General features: G+C 41.3%; 1 protein-coding gene across 4 annotated transcripts in view; it reads right to left on the reverse strand.

Annotated features, from left to right (window-relative positions):
- LOC108894912 (transcription factor SOX-6) overlaps positions 1–21,793 on the reverse strand; it is a 99,593-nt gene that overhangs the window by 59,778 nt on the left and 18,022 nt on the right. For all 4 annotated transcript variants that reach the window (XM_018693540.2, XM_018693541.2, XM_018693537.2 and 1 more), the window contains 2 exons: positions 3,837–4,056; positions 1,269–1,479 (listed from right to left, as the gene is read on the reverse strand). In XM_018693540.2, coding sequence (XP_018549056.1) covers positions 1,269–1,479; positions 3,837–4,055 — 430 coding nt within the window. In that variant the 5' untranslated portion in view covers position 4,056. The remainder of the gene's footprint in view (positions 1–1,268; positions 1,480–3,836; positions 4,057–21,793) is intronic.

Consider the following 21,793-nt stretch of genomic DNA (forward strand, 5'->3'; position numbering starts at 1 on the left):
TCACTGATTGATATTGTGATCTAACGAGCGAGGGATCTGTCAGTTGTAATTTTAGATGTTCAAAGATCCTCAGGAGAGGATGTGTTCGGAAAGGGAAAACAAAATACAGGTAAGGCTGTTTTTGTTTTATGTGCGAGTGAAGAGTAAATGAGCGACATCCTGTCTGTCAAATATGAGGGAACACACTGATTTAAAAAGCTCTTCAGTCCATTTCTATCCATCAACAATGTGCCACAGGGTTAAATCTTCTTTAAGGTTATTCTAAAGCTAAATGTGTATCTTCATTTTTCTAAATACATTATTTACTGTTCTCTGTATGGTCAGCTGTTGTCAGACATCAGCACCAACACATTTACTTGTTGTTTATGTGCTGCTCTTCAATCTGATTGCTCTCATTTCAATCCAAGACACTGGTTAGCTGAGTATATATTAATATATATTCATTCATCTAGATTTCTGTCAACGTGCAACAACATGGGATGACATTACATGCCCTGTTGTTGTTCTGCCATCTTTGTCAGAGTCCCAGCATCAGGTCTGAAATGGATTTCAGCTGTAACACTTGAGATATTTTAAAACAGCTGCACCAATCATTTGAGCTGTACAAGAGGACAAACAAAGCTCTCCAAGCAACTGTTTAAAAAAATGCCACTAAAGAATCAACAAGTCTGACACTTATACTTACTACTACTGGCTGCTTATTCTGCTCTTACATAGTAAATTATTCTGCCTAAACTGTTAAAGTGAGATGTACAAAAAACAGGCACTTGAATAAAAGATTTATGAATTCCTGCAAAGGGAAATCCAACATGAGTGAGTAATGTAACCTCTTTCTTCAGCATCAAAAAGTGCTTGAATGGAGGTATCTAACCACAAATTATCACTCTCCCATTAATGAAATTTTCTTAAATTCCAAGTAGATTGAAGAATCATATGCTCCTTTTATGTTTTCACACCATTTTGTAAAACCTTATAAGATGGAAAAACTCTCTCAAAGCCCTTTAGATAAAACCAAACATGCTCTGACATTTTTACTTAGATTTTGTGAAGTTCATATTTTGGAGAGGTTTTCATATGACAACGGCTAAATGCTTCAGTAATACTGGTAAGTGGAAGAGTGGCTATACTTGACAGCATCCAGGTCTGACCTCTTCTAAGTGTGTGAATGTTAAGTGCTGAAATGAGGGTGTGAGTGTGTTTCCTTACACCGCAGATAAAACTCCCAAATATCCACACGTGCAGATTTTGAACTGAGGACTTTCTCTTACCGTCTTGCTCTGTCTTGGTCAGCTCCACGAGCTTCTTCTGTTTCAATGTGTCCACCACGTCCGCAAGGCTTCCTTTGCGGCGCTCCGGCGTGCCGAATGCGAGGCCGATCATGGGCTCCCCGCAATCCCTGGAACACTCCTCTGGCTTGTGTGGAGAGGTAGAGTTAGTCCGGTAGGAGTAGACTGAGCAGCCTTTACTGCTTTCATTGTCCTGGGAAACAAATCAGCACATGAGAGTTGAAAGTTAGAGGCTGTACAGGGCATCCTACAGCTCATATACCTCTTTACTGTGCATCCCCACAGTATTATTTTGGGTTTAGCAGATGCATGCTTAGCTGTGCTTTAGTTTAGCATGGATGGATGTGATGTGCTGAAAGGTCAAGTTTTGGATCGCATTTTGCCACTGACAGACTGTGATGACTGCAGTACTTGATCTATCTGTCATCAGGAGCCCTGTAGTGTCACTTTGTTACATTCCTTTAAATGGGTTAGGCCTCCTCTTGTATCTATTATTCTATTATTAAAAATGCATGTGAGTGTCATTCCCCCTCTCACCTCTCGTTTCCAGTCATCTCTCTGCTCTAATGAAGTCATAAAATGCCAACCGCAAACGCAAGACATCGTCTGGCCAGAATACACAGACGTCAGGGAACAACACAGGCAAAGAACTGAAACCATTTAAATAAAACTGTACAATGTACAGCTCTAATTAGGGCTGATATTTTATTTATTGTCTTGAGAAATGGAATCACTGCTGTATGCAGTTGTTGTTGTTTCAGTGAAGGTAACACAAAGCCAGTAACTTAAGACTTGTTGATGGTGGATGACAGATATTTAATGGTCCTTTCTATTTTGTGCTGCATGATCAGGGTGTTTGTGTCCCACTGCTGTTCACTCTGTTGGGTTATGAGTTAAGCAAGAGGCACAAGGAGTCTATATTTACCAAGACGATAAGCCCTTCAAGACGACCACATTGTCCCACACAACAGACACTTTAGCACAGGTGTTCTAACACCGGGGCTATTTCTGGACGCTTTCTCCTCCCCTTACAGAGTGGGGGGATCTCCAAGAACTTTAGGAGGCTTATGTTTCAAAGACAAGGGGCTTTGGCTAACAGCGAGATCTTAAGACGCCCTTGAAATGGCTCCAGCAGGCCCTGTTGTGCACTTTGTCTTTAAGCGGAAGATGCCTCTGTAATGAGGATTAGGAGATAGTGTGTCACTCATGGAGTGTTCAGGTGTGAGTTTTCAGGTTCGTACATAATGCCGCCCTGGAGTTATACAAGTGGCATGATGCAGGCAGGAAGGCCTGATGGTAAGATCAAATTATACACTGAAAGGTCAAAAGGTCACATATTCACTCTCTGCAGCAGACAATGCTTGACAAAACATGTGATGTTGTAAATTGTCCTCGGGCAACACACTAAACTCTGATCTGGTCATTTAACTGTGGATGTTCTTAATGTGAAAGTACATCAGAAGTCTGTAGGTGATGTATCTGTGTAAACAGAGGACGGATTATATTTCACCTTTTCTGTCCTGAAGTTTTCAATCTGCCATTTTCTCCTCCTGCTGGCCTCCTGTTCCCAACAATTTCTAATATTTCCACCTGTGTGCTCGGTTATTTTCTGTCCCAAAAAAAAAAACCCTTCCTTTTCTTCTTTTTTCTTATCGAGAACTCCTATAAAAGAATCAATTCTTTATAGACCATCAGTCTCCTGCGGTTGCCCATGAGGGACAGTAGCCATATTCAGGAGTGAAAACAGTATGCAACAATTTAACAGGAAAAAAAGAAAGAAAGAAAGAAATCTGGTGAAATAGAAAAAAGTGAGCCTGCTCTATATTCAGGAACATTTTTGCCTCAAGGCTGCTTTGAACTCTGATCACTGATGTTAAGCGAGTTATTGCAAATCACTTTATTTGATGTTTAATTGCCTTATATGTCCTTATCATGCACTAAGAATGGTTAAACATGCCTGAGTTATAATCTCACATAAATATTATAACGTTCATTGCCAAATTCAGATTCCTTTAAAAAATGAATAAGACTTTTTGTCTGGGAAATGAAGTCTGCCACAACACTGACGCCTAAGGAAACTTTATTCTCAGAAGTTTCCTGTTTCCTCAGAGGCTGAAGACAAACACGCCTCGTCCATTAGGGACCTACAGAACCTGAAGCCAAGTAACGAACACCTCAGCACACACTCACACACACACACATGAAAACTGGCTGTGGAGATGAGAAGAACCAAGGGGCATAAGTCTCTAGAGGAGAGCCCTCACTGGGCTGCCTACAGCACTGCCTGCAGCACACAGGCCAGAGAGAACCACTGGTGTGTGAGGGTGTGCAAGTGTTTGTGTACAGGTGTGTGTGTACTGAATTGTGCATAATCATCATTATGTATGAGAATTTGCTCACCCTATGTACTCCTGTATGTGTTTTATGAGCCGTGTGCCACAAGTGTGTACACACACTAACCACATTTGTTTTATAGATTTGAGTTATAGGAACATATCTCAAGATAAGATATGGTCAATTTCTCAGCACTGTGTGTAATTCACTTCTCACCATCGCAGCAGGCCCGACGTTCTCCCACTCAATGTCCGTCGGTTTCTCTCTGATTGGCTGCAGATCGTCGGGGTGGGGTTGGTCATGCGAGGAGGGCGACGCCGTCTCCTTTGGGCCCTCTTGCTCGTCTTTGGCCCAGGCCGCGTTGTCCTGACCTATCGGTTCCTCCTCCTCAGACGGGGGGTGAAAGGGAGGCGTTGCTCGCATGGAAGACATCATTCTGTGGAAACAAATATGTTTAGCTGTTTGTGATCAGTGAATTAAGAAGGAGAGAGATGAGGAGAGGACTTTAACAGTCCTCTCAACCATGATGGAGTAAAGCTGAAGTGACTTACGAACTGCTGAAGGTCTAAACTTGCTGATCTCATAATGATAACAAGAAAAGATATTGATCACCAGTGACGCTGTGACTAAAACCTTCTGGGAAGTGTTGAATGGGATCGTTGTGGAAAATTTCACTCCCCAAGTGAAACATGAGAAAGTATATTGTTGTCATTTAAGAAAATAAAAATCTTAGTATTTCTCTACCATTTTACAGTTAACATAGTGTGTGTTTATATTCTGCTACTTCTTCAGTGCTTTTATTCATCAAGTCAAAGTATAGTTTTAATTTAACTACAGTGTTTGTGCACGTTTACATGACTTAAATCACACTTTAAAATATTGTAATTATTATAGTAATAGTTTACTATATTTATTGTAATTATGCTATTTAATTTGCTTATGTGTATTTATCAAATGCATGTTAGTGCCTGCATTGGTTCTATTGTTTAAAGGTCAGTATTTATCAATTGTATTGTAAGTGCTATGATTTCAAATAAAGCACATTTTATTTATCATTACTGAACTGCTCTTAATATTTCTATAAATGGTTGTATTCTTTTTGCTTCTAGTCTTTAACTATGGAGAGAAACTTTACAAATATTTTAGTCTTTTTAGCTCACTCACACACACACACACACACACACACGTTAAGCACATACTGCCGTAGGGATAATCTATTAATCTATTAAGCAGCATCAAGACCTCTCATCACCTCAGAGCTGTTAAAAAAGCAGACGCTGTGCTACTGAGTTTCAGTGGAAAAATCTCTTCTTTTTTTTTTCCCCTAATAAAAACCGCAGGCTGGGAGAGTCATTAGGCTAATACATCATTTACTGTAATGACTTCCCTTTGTTGCACTGTACTTATGAGGACTTTCATTGGCCACATTTATTTCCTAAAAACCTCCTCTCCGGTAGCTTAATCTCAGCCCTAAACTATTTTTTTCTTATCTAAACACAAGCCCACTGTAAAAGATTTCCCTCATCTTTCTGTCCTTACATGGTTAATTGGTCCTTGTAAGTGATAAAACACCAGCACAAACACACACACACACACACACACACACACACACACACACACACACACACACACACACACAAACAATTCCACAAAAACAAACACACACCCACACCAAATTGCCAGGTGATAACTGACAAAGCAAAAATTCCAACAAAATGGGTGTCAGACTGTCAGGAATTGTTTTTCCTCTGATTCCTGAAAACAGTTCCACACACACACACACACACACACCACCCACACGCGTGTACACACGCACACACAACTTCTGTGAAGTAAAACAGATTGCTACTTCGGTGTCAGCGCTCAGTAAATCACAGCAGGCTGTCCATCTCTGAAATATGCAGCCTCCTGGGTGCCCTTAAACATAAATCCTCAGTCAAATGTCTGAAGGGACAGAGCAGAGCCACAGAGTGTGTGTGTGTGTGTGTGTGTGTGTGGAGGCAACAAAAGGTGAAAATACATACATTTACAGTTGGAGATGATAGAGTAAGATAAGAAACTGAAACTAAATGCCAATGTGAAGTAGAGAGAGAGAGAAAAAAAGAGACTGAATGAAGGATGAGGTGAATAAGCAGGAGAGGTATGTGTAAAGCATATATTCAAAGTGTGTGTGAGAAGACTGTGCAGTCTTTAATTGTTGAAAGAAAACACTCGCTGTGACCTGTGACCATTATGAGTTAAGTGAAAGAGCTAATTTTCATGTGAGTTTTCAATGATTCAAAGTGATTGCGAGGGTCATGATATTCTGTGCATGTCTTCTTTTTACTAGAACGCAGCTTCCAGTGAGAGGAGGGTATGATAGTGTCATGGCATGAAAACTGAGACTTGCTCCTCTATGACCTGAAGATGTTAGAGAACCATTAATAGTACAACATGTAACTGCATCACCTTCTCCTGTATACTGAAAACCTGCTGTGATACTGTCTATTTTACTGTAATTCTGCAGAAAAATCCTTTCAATCCTTTCTCTCATTTAGCCTCAATTTCTATTCTTTTTCATGATGATGAAGAGGAGGGAAATGAGGCTTATTCTATCATTACCTCACTGTGCGTTGGTCTTAATGAGCTTGATACTTAAATTGGCTTTGATTGATGGTTTTTATATTAACAATGGATCAAATATCTGTGTGCATGTGAAAGAGGTTCCTCATGAGGACAGACCCACAGATACATATCAATCAACTCTGCAACATTTTAGCATCTTTTAGCTCATTGTTTTGATTTTACCGCAACAAATGTTCATGTTTTTGTTCACACTTGTCAGTGATTTTTTCCAGGTGCTGTTTTGAGTAAAAACTGTATTCTAGCTCCTCATCACCACACTGATAAATCTGGTGACTAGCTGGAAAAGAAAGTGAAACACTCAGCAGCTAAAGAGCCAGATCTTTCCCTTGGCAGAGACAAAAAACAGAGCTAAAAGGAGAAGTCCATATTGAACTTCCATTCATCACGTGGCCAGAAAAACAACTTTAAGTAAAATGCTAAATGAGAAATTATGTGCATGTCGTCATCAGTCCCAACAATGAGTAAAACTGAAGGCAGCTAGCTCTGGGGAAAGTAATTAGACTGTACACTACTGAAATGTGAAGTTTCAGACTTCAGAGTTCTCACAGACTTCAACACGTTTTTGGGACAGATAAAAAAGAGTTACAGTAATTTCCTCTGATGAAAGTTAATGTATTTTGCTGCACCTATAAACTTGATTTGAATGACTGAAATAGCGCCGACGGTCAGCCAGACATATAAATTTCGCTGTTTTACACAGCGGTATGATTACATGAGATTATAAGACCCCAGACAACCAACAAACAACCAATCACTAATCCACGATCAACTCACGCAATCCACACTGGAGCGATGAGAGAGCGATGGGGAGCAGGGGAGGGAGAAGACAGAGGAGAGCCTATATTTAGCTGACAATATTGCTGGTGCTGTGTTTACGGGGGGAGCTTAAGACTTAGTTTCTTGGAACTGGTGTCTCATATGGCCAGGAATGCCCAGCCTCATAACTTGCTGCCACTGATACAGTTTCATCATGCAACAGTACCAGGGTTTGTTGGTAAGCATGCCACAAGGCCTTTTGTGATTGGTCGGTGCAGGAAAACAGTGCACTTCACACACTCGTTATCAGGCAACGAATCACATTACTGGAGTTTAGATAACTCCATTTTTTCACTAACACTTCAAATATTAAGCTCCGGCAATTAATTGTTCGAGGACACATTGGAGTTTTTTGTCACATGGGTTTTCTGTTTTGTTTTTTTTGCTGAAATTGTAGACCGTTTTTGCACAATTTACAGCCACCAGATTACAGCTGATTATCAATGAATTCTCCAGCTGTTCACAAAATAATGGGTTGCTATGGACAAAGACAGAATCTAACTCTAAATCAACAGAACAATAACAAGAAAAAGGGGAGGAACTCCCATCCCTCCCATTTATGCGTTGCCATCAGCTTGCAGCTGTTATTGTCATGACATGAAGAAAACAGGGAGATACTGCTCTGTATTTTGGGATGTCAGCAATCACTAAAACTGGACATCACTACTTTTGCAGAATAAACATTACAGCTGAGAGGCATTTTGGAGAGTTTTTCTTCTTACTGCAGCTCTAATGTCTGACAATATCAGGTCCTTCCCTACTGAGACACAGGAAGAAACTGAGTGATTATAGCAGAAGGAGCAACCCTCTCCCAACAGGACCAACCAAAGAATGAGTTTGGATACGTGGAGGCGCTTTCAGGCAACAGTAATATGTCGATAATGTTACACTGACAGCTGAAAAACAAATTCATTTTTCGCACATGTCGCCTTGAGGCTCTCCAAAAACCTTTTCATATTGTCAGACATCTACAAAAACATCGACTCTTTCCCCTGAAAGCTGCTCTCCTGTCTTAAATATTTCTTGGAAAGTGATACTGGTGAGATTGCCTGTTTGATAACCAAACACAGCACGCACTGTTATAATTTTTCATCCTCATGTATTTTTGTTTTTATGAGCATGGAGTCAGGAAGATTACCCCACAACTATGATTAGCAGCCAGATGATAAAACGCCAGTTGAATCATGTTGTATTAAGTAATAAATAATCATAATAAAGGTATGCTCAGCAAGGTTACTTACTGTTCTCTTTGAGCATTTTGGTTTAAGTTCCCTTGCTTCCTTTGTTGACTATGAAAATTCTTACAGCCTTTAACTCAGAGACACACTCAACAAACTGCTGTTGGTGGACAACTAGCTAGGTCCCCCTCTGAAACGTGGACAGTAACTTAGAATCCCTTTGTGAGAGGAAGAAAAACGAAAACCGGGGTCGGAATTTGGCAGGAAAGCGTTGTTCAGATCTGGCCTGGAACCTGGCGACTTGGCAGAAACAATCAGGCATTGTGGAGCGTGGACGGAGAGGGACCTGTGACAGATGAGAGCGGGAGAGAGAGGGCCCCCTCTTAGAAAAACAGTACACAAAGCGCCATTCACAACCCAGGTCCCTTCTGCCACTTGTGGAGCGAGAGAAGGGCTCCGACAAAGGCCTCCGACTCAACCAATTGGGTGTAAAATCTCCAGCCGTCCCAGCTGGATAGAACTGAGGAAGTGGGAAATACCAAAGAGAAAGAGAGACAGAGAATGAGAGGAGAGAAAGAACAGGCAGAGAAAGAAAACTGAGGACTTTCTTTGGAATTGTTTGTGTGTTGGACAGTCCCAACAAGAAAATACAGCGGAGGAGAGCAAAGGAAAGTTGTTTGAGGTTCAAATAGAAACACACAGGTGCTCTGTGTTAGCAAGGAGAAACTGTGGCAACACAAGCTAAATAACTGAAAAAGATTACATTATTGGTGGCATCCTTTTAAGCTACTTTTTATGTAGGTAACATTCAGTGTCCTTGAGCAAGGCACCAAAGAATCATTCAGTTCTACTTTGTTGGTTTTGTGATTTCTTCCTGTACCACTGACATTGAACTCACCACAATTACTGCTGAGATCTGGCTACATCACTATAACAGAGTCTGCCAGGGAAAGAAAGAAAGAAACTAACCGTTAAACCACAATATTCACCATTTTATTTTTAAAATGAATACGCCCACACCATTGGCGATAATTCCTCATTATATACAAAAAGTGCAAGCAAGCAATGGCAAGTTTACCCAGGAAGGCAGCCTTTAAACTGTGACTGATGTTTCCAGCTCAAATTTTGAGTCATAACTTTCAATATCGGCCCACGTTTTATTTCTCTAACAAGTTACACTGACCTGTAGGGGTTTGGTGCTAGCATTTGGAGACAGATTTTAAAAATCAAAGCATCAGAGGCTGAGGTATCCTGACTTTCTGCCAGAGCTTTAGCTGGAGCTTTAAAAAAAAAAACCTCCCATAATGCAACTTGATAGCATCTCTCAGGTTGCCTCCTAAAAGTCCACTTCATTCATATCTAATTGCTGCAGTGATGTTGTTTGGTGGCCATCAGAAGTCTGTAGTTGTACTGGGGCAACTCCCAGGTGTGAACGAGCAGCAGGGCGTTGCTAAAAAGAACATGTGTGCTCAGTTACTTTCCCTGGATAAATAAATGAAAAAAAAAAAAAAGCTTGAAGAGAATTGGCCTTGTATGAGAACGTCTCTCCCAGCTCCTAAATCTTAGGTCTGTCTGGACTCTCATTAGATCATCGCACAGCGCTGCAAACAGAGGGCACTGTCATAGGTCAGACATGTGGAATGTGAACACACACACATGCTGCCCTGTTTTCTCCCAGAGATTCCCTCATCCCAGCCCTTTTGCCCAAAATAGACATGTTCAATAGCAGCTCCAGTTACCCCCAAACCAGCCCATTGCGTCACTGCCATAATAGCAAGAAAAGCAGTTTTGTTTTCTGAAATTCCAACCCATTAACATGGATTTCACTGTCAGAGACCGCTCTGTGGCTCTGTAGCTCTGTAGCCGGCCGAGCCAACAAGTGGCTGCTCTATTTCAAAGCTGTAGGTGCTTATTGCATGCAACTGTAGCTACTCTCTGACCTTTTTGTGACTTAAGTGAAACAATGAAGGGAGGTGAGCAGAGGGCGGATGCTGTTCGAGATGGTTGGGTCAGAGCAGCGTGGACATCAATCAGCCGTCACAACCAAATCCTTTCACGATTCACAGGTAAACAGAAGTTATTGTGTATCGGTATGTTACACTTTAGAGCTCCAGGTATTTAACTCTTAAAAAGTATTTACAACCACATGGTAGTCAGAGGAGATTGGCAAGGGCAGCAACCTTTTCTTCACACTGTATTAGCCAAGCAAAGATATCTCTATTTGGTTATTTAGTTAAATAAAGCATGATAGACATTTTAATCTGTATTGGCAAACCCTGGGAGTCACCACGGTTGATCAGTCAGAGGGAAAAGATATCACAGTACCGCCCACTGTGTTTGACTGACACGTAATGTCTGGGAGGCGCAGGGCAGACACACCACACCAATACAAACATGTTAGTCACTGGGTCAGTGATGCAGCCACATTGCATTAGAATCCATAGCTTGATGGCACTGAAGAACAGTCAACATCTGCCACTCACTGTTCTCAGAAACTGTCAAAAAGCAAAAGAAGACGGCGCATGGATCAGGTTGAGCCTCTTATAGTATCTTTTGGAAGTTATTTGACATTAGTCCTGCTGGGATCGTTTAAATAGGGTTGTAATCTTCAAATTCATCAATGAAATGCTGAATTAACTGTTCTACACTAAAAGGCAATGCCTGAACACAGATTGTTCTACAAGGTTTCAAAGTAGCTAATAACATTCATAATATTGTCTTGTCTATAATGCAAGTAAGAGTTTTGAGAGAGATAAGTGATCTAATATTTTGTTTTGAAATGAGTCTCAATATAAAATTGCCACAACACACTCATTGTATCATGTGGAGAGAATTTCACTTTATCCAGTGACCACATTTTCACATATTCATTATTCACTACACGGACAAACATTGCAATTTAAGGATTTTGTCTCTCATCAGATGGACACCTGGTGCAAACATGGGGCCTGATGTCTCCATTAGTCCTCCCGATGGAAAATCTCAATTAAAGCCAATGATGGAGCACTCAAAAAATGATGAATGCGTCGTTTGTACAGTGGGCGTAAACACACACCACTATGCTTGGTCTCTGTGTTCAGGCTCTGTACCTCGGGTGATGCCGGACCAAAACCGCAGACCCCCAGAAATCCAGAAGCGCCCTTATTGACCAACACCCTCCCTTGTGCTTGTTATTTTTCCTGGCACACGAACACACCCCTAGCTAACACAAATACAGTACACATATACATTTATCTACTTCATGGCAACGATACAGAGTAAACCATTGAAGAAACCATTGAAGACCAAAGTCAACACTCGGTGGCTCAAAAGGACCGTTTGTCTGCTAACTCCTGCCCAGAAGACCTGGTCAGTGTGAACATTTTGTCTCTTAATCCTTAAAGTAGACCACATTGTCCAGGTAGGTATGCCATCACATAAACAGACAAATTCTGCCTATAAAATGGCAGACTTAGAACAGTAGTTAACATAAATAAACAATTAAATCAGGACAAGGAATCTTTGTAATTTGACATTTCAAAATGTCCGTTAATAGTCAAAGACAACTGAAGCAGCCTGGTTAAATCAGCAGCTAACTTTATAAAAGACTGCAAATCTGCAGGTGATATAGTATTGCTATTTTTTATGAAACCCCAGCATAACAATGGAATTAAATACCCAAAAGGAAAATGCTTTATGGAGAGGTAGTACATGGATTCAAAACAATCACAGACCTGTATCACTGGGAATAGAAGAGGACCAAGACTAGAACCCTGAGGAACCCCATGAGTAATCATCAATCACCTAAATAAAGGCACAATAATCAGGTAACTATGCCATGAGCAAAGGTAAATTGATGCCTCAACAGTACATCAGTGTAATTTCTGCCCATCAAACAGACTACAGTCTCCAAACCATGGCTAGAAAGTTTTCTGAGGTGGGTCTGAACGTTTTAAAAAAAACCCTCTGGGGACAAAGAGCCACTATAAACTAACAAATACATCAGGTAGTAAAATATTTTACTGGTAAGACTAATCTAAAAGACAGGAGGAAGCTTTTATTCAGTCAACAATGACATAAAAGCCCCTGAAGATGTCAGCTGACATCCTCTGCATCGTCTTTCTTCATTCAAATCTAAACATGGACGCTCACTCTCCTGTCCTTCCCTCTATCATCTCCCTTTCCTCTAACCTCTCTTCACCTCTGATCTATATCAGCTTAAAGTGCACCTTACAGGTGGTAATACGCTGTTTATCAGCAGGAGCTGATGAAGCACCACACTGCCACCTGTCTTCTCACTTTAGGCCACTACCCTAATTATCAGACCGGTTGTCTTTGATCTCTTTGGGGACGGACATAATGTCACTGTGATGCGCAAATAAGCTTGTTACACAAGTTTTAAACCCTGTTGTGCTTTGACCTCTCCATATAGTTGGCAGAAGCTGTAAACAAGGGGAAATCCTATTATCTTAGTATAAGAGATGAAACTATGGAGACCCTTCTCCTAAAAGAAGATGCAGGTGGATATTTTTATAAAGCACCCAAGGAATGTAAAAACATTTACTGTGCTTTATGTCAAATAAATTAAGCAGATTAAGCAATCAAAGCAGGATAGTTTTGCAAAGGGTTGAGTTTCAAAAGTGTCATTGGCAGTCTATTTCAGGGTGACATCAACAGTATAAAGTCATGATAGAAGCCTGTGGCAACACAACAGCTGCCCTCACACATTTTTCAGAGTGATTGCATTAGCCCTGAGGCTAACAGCAAAAAAAAAAAAAGTGAGCCTCAATAAATCATTAAAAGACTCATGGGTCTCTGTGCAGCTGAGAACAATCATCAGACATCCATGTTTACTGTTCGTCAACGTTTTTAATTTACTACATTTGTCCATCCCTGCTCCACATTCATAATTCAGGGAATGTTGATTTAAGATGACATGATGGCACAGAGGGACTAAATCGCTCTCAAACACAAAAGTGGAGATCATTTATAATAAATGTCAATTCTTCCTTTCAACTGTTGATTTGGTGACACAGATAATAGAAAGCAAAGGCATCATAGGAGGTTCACATGTTCCTATTAGCATTAAACTCACTACAGTCCTTAAGAGCAATGAATGTACACGAGTCCCTGGTTTAAAAACATACTGACAGAAGATACAAGGTCCAACCCTACAAAGGACCAGAAAAACCACAAAACCTTTATTTTAGCCAATTCAAATTAATTTATAAAAACTGCACTGATGAATAAATCTGAATGAATTTGAATCTTCATAAAGGAAAAAACAAAACCCTCTAAAATGTTACTGTAAACAAAAGAATTAGAATCAAACAAGAAGCTCTATGGTGTAACATCATCTGCAGGAGCGTCCAAACAGGTGGCTTTTAGAGCGCCCAGGAGGCGCGAAAGCCTGCTAATCCCAGATTAGGACTGACAAGTCGTTTCACTGGATGCCCCCATTGTAATCCCAGTTGCTTCTCTATCCTCTGACAATGAGCTTTGTTCCCTATCTGAGAAAGAGCTTTCAGAATTTCCTCAGCTTTGTTAGCATGAAATGGCTGCATTATTCACAGGCATGCTACTTCTGGTTGGTCGATAAACAACATATTTTTACTCAATTATTGACCGGCCTGAATGCGTAATGTGTACAGATGGTTCTAGCAAGTCATCTGTGCTCAGAACACAGGATTTAATTTCCACTCATTTTGGCAGTGTGTAACTCACATATACAGAAATGTCTAGAGGAAGAGAGGAGATGTGTAGGAATGTAATTAAATTTTTAACTCGTCACACGTTTGTGTGACACTCTCACCCAGAAGGTTTTACAGTAAGTGCAACACAACAGTACAGCCTTTTACAATAAAACTAACCAATTATTTAAAAAGAGAAAAAAATAAATTAATTTATCTGCTGTTACAGCGTTACAGTTCACCCCGGTTTGTTTTAATGATAAAGCTTCATCTACTCCTGAACTCCCTGCCACTAATTCTGGACTTGAGAGTCCACTAAGTGGGAGGTAATGCTGAACCAGCGGTGGAGCACCATGAAAACTTCTCCTCTCCAGGAGCAGTTGTCTTGTTTGGCGGTCGGAGGCATGTCAGTGTCCCTCGGCATGTCGAGCTGTCACAATCCAGACTAATCCTTTCCGCGGTGTGTCCCCTGGTCTTGCTGAAGCCAAACGTTATAGAGTGCACATGAGCGTGTTGAGCTGTATGTGTGTGTATTATGGGAAACGGGCTGCGTGATTTGAAACAGTTAGAGTTGAAAAGAGGTATCTGATTCAATAAACACATGTAGGGCAGAAATGTTGAAGGGGCAGTTCTTATATCAGCTGAGAAAGTAAATAAGTCATGCTCTACCTTTTTCTGAAATACAAATATAAGCATGTAAAGAAAAAAAAACATGTACAAGCACACATACACACTGTCGTGAGCATGTGTTACAAGGTCAGAGCCTCACTACACTGCACAAGGTATCCATTGTCCTTTACCGGCCCTCAGTGAATATACATTGTTCACAGCGCACAAAGCCAAGCCATGTAGGGTGTTAATCTAGCCAATCACAGCAGCTGTTATTCACATGGACCTAAGCCCTTGAATCAGGGCAAATATTTAAGACTCAGGTGGGATTGTTCAGTCCAACATGACGTGACGTCAGGAGTGGAAAGTCTGGCGTGTGTGCGAACCTCAGTTTCATCACAGTAGCATTTAAAACAGAAGTGACTCTATCGTACAAATGGTTCGGAGAAGCTTTAACTTTTGTCTCTTCTGTTCTAGCTGACAGCTCTTTAATGAGAAACATATCCTGGCACAGAAACAATGTGCTGCGTGGTCTGAGTCAGGTCGGAATATACAGGAGAGGAACAGACAGAGACTGAATGACAACCAAACAACTCAGCAACATTCATCACAGCACAGCTTCCACTGAAAAACCAAAATCACCACAGGCAATGACGTAATTTTAAAAGAAACCTGGAGCTGGTAGATTATGGCTTTAAATGAACGTGTAAATATCCCCTCTCTTTCTCTCTGTTGTTGGTTGAACTGTGAGTTTAACGGTTACTCGACCAGCTGTTCCGATTTTTATCACATTAAGGATCATATCTGGACAAACGTCTCATGAGACTCACGCAAGAATTTCACAGTTGCTGGAAGGGAGCAGCGTTTTTAATAAAGCAGTGTTTCTTTTTGGCCTGGTGCTGCTCTGGACCAGGATACTCTTGTCCTCTGATTGCTCTCCCTCTCTCTCCCTCTCTCTCTTTTTCAAGCCATTTCTCTCTCCATCGCAGCACTGGGCTTGCAGGCTGTAAATCACAATTAGGGGGTTCATTAGATATGGCTGATTTATTAAGACCCAGGGCTTGTCTCTGGGCCTTTCAGCTATATATTAGCTGACTACAAGATCTCATACATAGTTATGAGACATGCTGTTTACTGTATGGCATATAGGGTCACATGCCAATAGACATTAATTATTGAGTAAGACTCCATAGGTTAAATTAATAGCATCTAGATGATAAATCATTTGCATTTGTATATGTATATCTGTAGCGATGCCTGTACGCAGCAGTTTTCAGTGCATATCTAAACACGTATCTTTTAATAACGACAAACTGGCAGCAGCATCAAAACTCTGTCTCTATTATCAGCGAGTGATCCAGCATTTGAAAGGGAGCCAAGCATTTTGAAGCCTTATCCAAAGGCTTTAACAAACATACTCCAGAGCTGTTTGCCCTCTTCAACGCGCACACATAAATTTGGCCTGCGTTCATATCACAGTTACTCCAGTCTTAAGTGTCCCTGGCCCACATAATACCGTATTGTTTCCCCCGTAAATCAAAGTGCATTTATCGCGCTGCATATCAGCTATTGTCAACAATCGCCTGTAAACACAGGAACCAGATAAAGTGGTGTATATATCTTTCATGTCAAAAAGTAATACCAACTTAGTCGGCCATGTGCATACAAATTCACAATTTTCAGACCTGCTATTCCTGTCCTGCATGAATGACTTCAATAAATGACATTAACCTGAGAAACACACAGCAAAAACGTCCTGAAATCACAATCGACAGCTTTTTATTTCCAAAATGGCCCCTCGCAAACTCGGCCTGCATCCAAAATCATTTGTTTCTGTCTTTTTTTCTCTTTCTCTCTCTCTCTTCACATCTTTCTCTCCAACATACCAGCATGCCTGCTCATCCCCTGGCACCTCATGGGCCGGATCATTGAACCTCAGGGGAACTATAGAAATAGTTCTGGATTAGTTACAGCTTGAACAGGTGAGCTCCAACTTGTTCAGGCCTATTTATAGTGAGCATGAAATCCTATTGTTAAGAATAGAGGAGGGTTTACAGACACAGCGTAGATGGGAAGAAGAGATAAAGAGAGAGAAAGAGAGTCTTGGCTCAGTCAAAACGCTTCCTGTTCTTAATCTAGACACTGATCTGGTTCAGAGGAGAGATCAATTAGACCTAGAATCTAATGATATATACATTCCTGTAAAGTGACATAAAGATAAAGATCACAAAGAAAGTCTGTCTCAGGTTTGTGTATCTGAAAAGAACCTTTTAAGAACTAAGAGATACAGCCTTTTTCAGTTTATACCATGACTTCCCTTCTACAAGATAAGAATTTTGGAGTTGGATTGACATTAAGGCAGCAACTAACAATCATTTTAATTCTTGATTAATCTCACAATTATTTTTAATGAATCATTTGGGGCCTTTTTTGCCCCACGAACAGTTTAAAACCCAAAGACATTCAAATTACTGTAAGAAAATCAACAAATATTCACAATTGGAAGCTGGAACCTGTTTATTTTTTTGGCACTTTTGCTCAGATGTAACCAACTTTTTAGACACATAAATGCAACCAGCAGTTCCAGTAACAGTTAAGTGTAATTAAACCTTTCAGGTATGGGCATGTATCCTCACTCACACGCTTTCCTCTGGCTGATTCCTGGTATATCACTAATTGACGGTGACAGAGAACAAAGGAGAAGATTATGGGATTGAGTGTGTGACACACAGCCACAGGTCAGCAGGCGGTTTAGTCTCTAACTGTGATTATGGACAGGCAGGTGTCACCAGAGGACGCAGCCAGAGCCGATACCTCGACAGCCCTGCTGGGCTGCTTGTTCCAGGCCCAGTGGGTCAGGTCAGGTGGGAGTGCATGGTGCTTGTGTAACTGTGCAAAAATACAATGAGCTATAAAGTAGAACTTCAGTCAGAGCAGGTCCATGTTTGATGTTTGATTCTTTAAAAGAAGAGGTTATTGCCTTACTGCTTTGTACCTAATTATCAATTAAAATAATTGTAATCTCTAAATTGAAACAAGGCCTTGAACCTTAAATTCATGGAAATAATTCTCATTGCAAAGCCTATTCAAAAAAGTCAGTATCTTAACAAAGTGAAAAGGTAATTCATTGTATGAGTTATGGCTCAATTGCCCACTTGTTATCTTGTGAGCTCTGAGAAACATTGTGTCATTAGTTTTAGTTGTCCAACCTCTTTATCAGCGTAGCCTCTAATTGCTCAACGGCTCGGCTGATTTTGAAGCTAACCAGGAGCGATGTCATCCCTCTGCTCTCGCTACAATGGGGCTCATTGGATTAAGTTCGAGCAGGCTTTGTTAAAAGCTGGTGCAAATCTAATCAAGGGAGAGACCTCAATTATGCTAGCATGTACTTAAAAGAACAGATCACTAAAAATGGAGACACGGGGGAGGGGGCTGGCCAGTGTAGGAATGTAATCAGCAGCCATTAAGGCCAGTTAATTTTGGCTGATGGCAGCTTTAAAATGAGATGCAGGATTTTTACTGTAATGAGAATACTGTAATAATGAGGATGCAATGTTGTTAGTGTTGGTGGTAGATAGTGAGCTGCATTCAGGGTCAGTGAAACAGTGTTCACAAATGGGAAGCTGCCACAAGTCTCTCAGAAACAGGTGTTAGCATTGCAGCAGGAGTAATTGTTGCGGAGGGCACTTTGTGTCCTGACCTTCCCTCTTTCTACCTACACAGGCAACACTGCATCCAAACACAAGCCATTAAAAACCCTCTGTTTTTTAATGAAGTGTTGACAGAAGCCAAACAGCTGAAAACAACCCTGTTCCAGCTCCAGCATGTTGAAGAATGTAAAAAGGTGAGGGAGCATATTGTTTGGGGAGAATAATATGCTGGATCACCGTAATCTGAGGACCAGGTGGTACCCCCCCCCAGTCCAGAACACAACAGCTGAAATTGACCCTGACCCCTGACCCTGGTGACCCATGACAGTTAAAACAGGAAGCAATTATCCTGAATGTCAGCAAATCTGGTGGCATTCCTCAACAAGAGGCCTGAAGCCCGAGCAGATAACAGTTGTCACCAAAGAAAAGAGAGAAAAGACATGAGCACATACTCATGGAAAGACCATTAGTGTAGCCGAATACTTGTTCAGAGTGTGTGTGCACACATGCAGACACACGCAAGCTGGATTTCTATCCAAGTTTTTTATTGCCTGTTGTGAAAGCTGAGTGGAAACTTTCCTTAGAATAACATAAAACCTTTTACACTTGGTTTTATCTATGAAGAAATTTTTAAATAGCTACTGACCTTCCAGAAATGTTGAAATATTGTTTTTCAAATTGTTGCAAAATATCACTGACAATTTCTTGAAACATTTCTTATTGTTTCTGTGGATGTGATATCTGGCTTTGATGGAAGTGCATCAAAATTACAGATTTTCAAATTATTCTCTTCTATATTTTGTTTGGTGCTTTTTTTTTTTTTTGGAAAAGCAGAAGAAAACACACACACTTGTTTACAGCTTTTCATCGTAGTAGTGTACACAAAAACACAGCTCCTCACCTACAGAGTCCAATGCCACTGTAAGAACACATTTACTCTCACTTCTCTCCAACGTTTTCCCTGTTCTCCTCCAGTTTTAGCCTTGCCAATTCTCTGTGTACTACAGTTCGCTCCACTGCCAACTCCTTCATTTGGCTGTGTGTGTGTGTGTGTGTGTGTGTGTGTGTGTGTGTGTGTCATATGCTTTTTCCGAAGCACCAGCACTGAAGTTGCCAGCCACTTCTTTTCATCTGAAGGTCAATACTTCAGCAAAACAAAACAAAACAAAACAAAACTGTCATGTGAGAAGTTGGACTTATGTCCTGTTAACAGAACACTGGATGTATAGAGGGAATAGTCTCTTGTCAGGCACAGGAAGGAAACGTGTTCACTAAAGGATGTGTCCTGATCATTTTTGATAATCAGGTCAGTTACATTTGTCTGTACATCAGTCACCATCACACTCAGATTGAGTCATGTCAGAGCAGTCCTCACATCAGGTACATATGTCTTTATGATTACTCTCATGTCCAGCTGTGTAACACATTCGAGGGAAGCGGTGACCTTACAAAAGAACACTCAAAATGTGTTAGCTTGATGTTCAAAAAGAGTCCATTTTCCATCAGTAATGTCCCATGAGAGGTTTGATGACACCTCTTCAAAATAGTTTAAGTTAAACTTTAGGAGATGCACCTTTGGTGTTGTTGAGATTTGACTCCAAAATGTCATTTAACCTCTAGAGTTGAAAGTGGGAAACAGCGGTGTGCTTGCACGCCAACACTGTCCACTGTGTTTCCTCCATGAGAGGAGTCCAGTGGCATATTTCATCCTAAAACTTACTGACACTACTTATGGTGCATACCATATACATTAAGTTTCCAACTGGGGACCTCTCTCTGTCCGTCCACTGCCCAATAAAAGCAAAAATTATGCCTTTTTGAAATTGTCGGTGGTTGGAAAACAAGACCCTCAGAGCTAGTCCATAGGTCCCTCTTGGCCTTGTCTTGTTTCCATCATCAAGGCATGTGACCCACAGATGATGCTGTGGAGATGACCGGCAGGCACCAGTTGGTAACTGGTCACACTGGCCGGCTTTAAGGAGGTGTGAATGTGAAGCAGGGTGTTACTGAAAAAGAGCATGTGTCCTGGAGGAAAGCCCTTTCCCTGGATAAATCAAAGGTTAAAATGTAGATTCATCTTCAAGCTGCTCTCCACCCTCACCTCCCTCCTTTCTCACTCTGCCTCCTCATCTAGTCCGTGCATTACCTCATCAGAGGAGGATCTGCCTAAAGCCACAGCGGTCACACAACAGACAAAAGCGCTCATCTCCAGGAAGCCGCTGCCGCTGCCTGTGGTTTTGGAGAGAGGAGAAGAGAGGGGAAAAAGTGACTCAGCCCCACGGCTCCTTTCTTCTCTCTGCCGACTTAGGGATAAATGGAGGGATAAAGCACAGGGGGAGATAATATTTAGAGCAGGCCCCATTTCAAGGGCAATAGAAGAGAGAAAGTGGGGTATGAGCTTGGGTGGTTTGGGAAATAGCCACGAGGGTCGGTCTATACTGTTACTGGCAGCGGGCCTCGCACCGTGGATTTATGTGTAAGTGGGGAGGAACCGCTGCTGGCCCGGCCCTGCCTTAAAGCCTCGGCCGCTGCAGCTCCACGAGCCTCTTCAAAGCAAACCAGATGGGCCTCAGACGGGATGTTGATGAGGCATGAGTGTGCAAAACACAAACATGCATGCAAGCACAAACACAAATAAATTGATACAGACTCTGCCTGACAAACAACTAAATACATAACGCACAAACATATGTACTTGTCGCACGTGTGCTGGTGAGCTGGCACGCACGAATAAATGTGCTGACTTTAAGCGTGGCCGTGGCAGATCGCTGAACTTCACCTCTCTTTTCCCACCGTTAAATAAGTTCCTTACCGCAACCCTGCAAGGCATTCTGTCCACTCTAGGCCTAAGTGGACATTTCATATGTGTGGACAAATCAGATCAATTAACTAAATGCCCCGAGCTCAAGAGGACATAATAGCTCACTGTTAACATAAGGTTAAGTACTGAGAAACACTAAATTTTGTTAGACACTGCCCATTAGCAGCGCTGATTCGTCTTTCACTGCAACGCAGTGAAGTTCACATACAAAGCTGGAGTAAAAAGGAGCAGAGCAGAGGAGGACATTGTTTTAGGAAAGCCAAACAGGTAACCTCAGTGGGTTCATTAGCTCGTTAGCTCATTAGCTTACCACAAATCATCCCAACGGCTGCTTGCTGTCTGGTCACTTTTCTAACTCTTTGCAAATGACTGTCATTACAGCGACCATGTGTAACAAGAGAGCTCCGCAAATAGGCCTGTCATGACACATGAAGTAGCTGAAATCTTTTTCACTGCTACTTACAGCTGCATGTAAAACTCTGGCTTCAGCATACACTGAATATCTGAGATAAATATCTATAAATGCCATGCTAGAGCAACACACATGACCCTCTTTTCCTGACCAAGCACTAAATAGATTTTGGAAGCACAAATAAAAATCTGGATCTGGTTCTCCACGCTTCGAAGGTAAACACACTGTAACCAATAAGAACCTCTTTCAAGGCAGATTTTGATGATGTCAGATCATCTAAAACATTAGTCATCGACACACGCCTGCTCTTCTGATCATTAGATATATACAGCGAGTCAAGCCCTTGATTTTGCAAATCCTCCAGCGCACAGCACCGGCAGTCTTCCTTCCTAG

Source organism: Lates calcarifer, linkage group LG10 (genome assembly GCF_001640805.2).
Source record: "Lates calcarifer isolate ASB-BC8 linkage group LG10, TLL_Latcal_v3, whole genome shotgun sequence".
NCBI classification, from domain to species: Eukaryota; Metazoa; Chordata; class Actinopteri; family Centropomidae; genus Lates; species Lates calcarifer.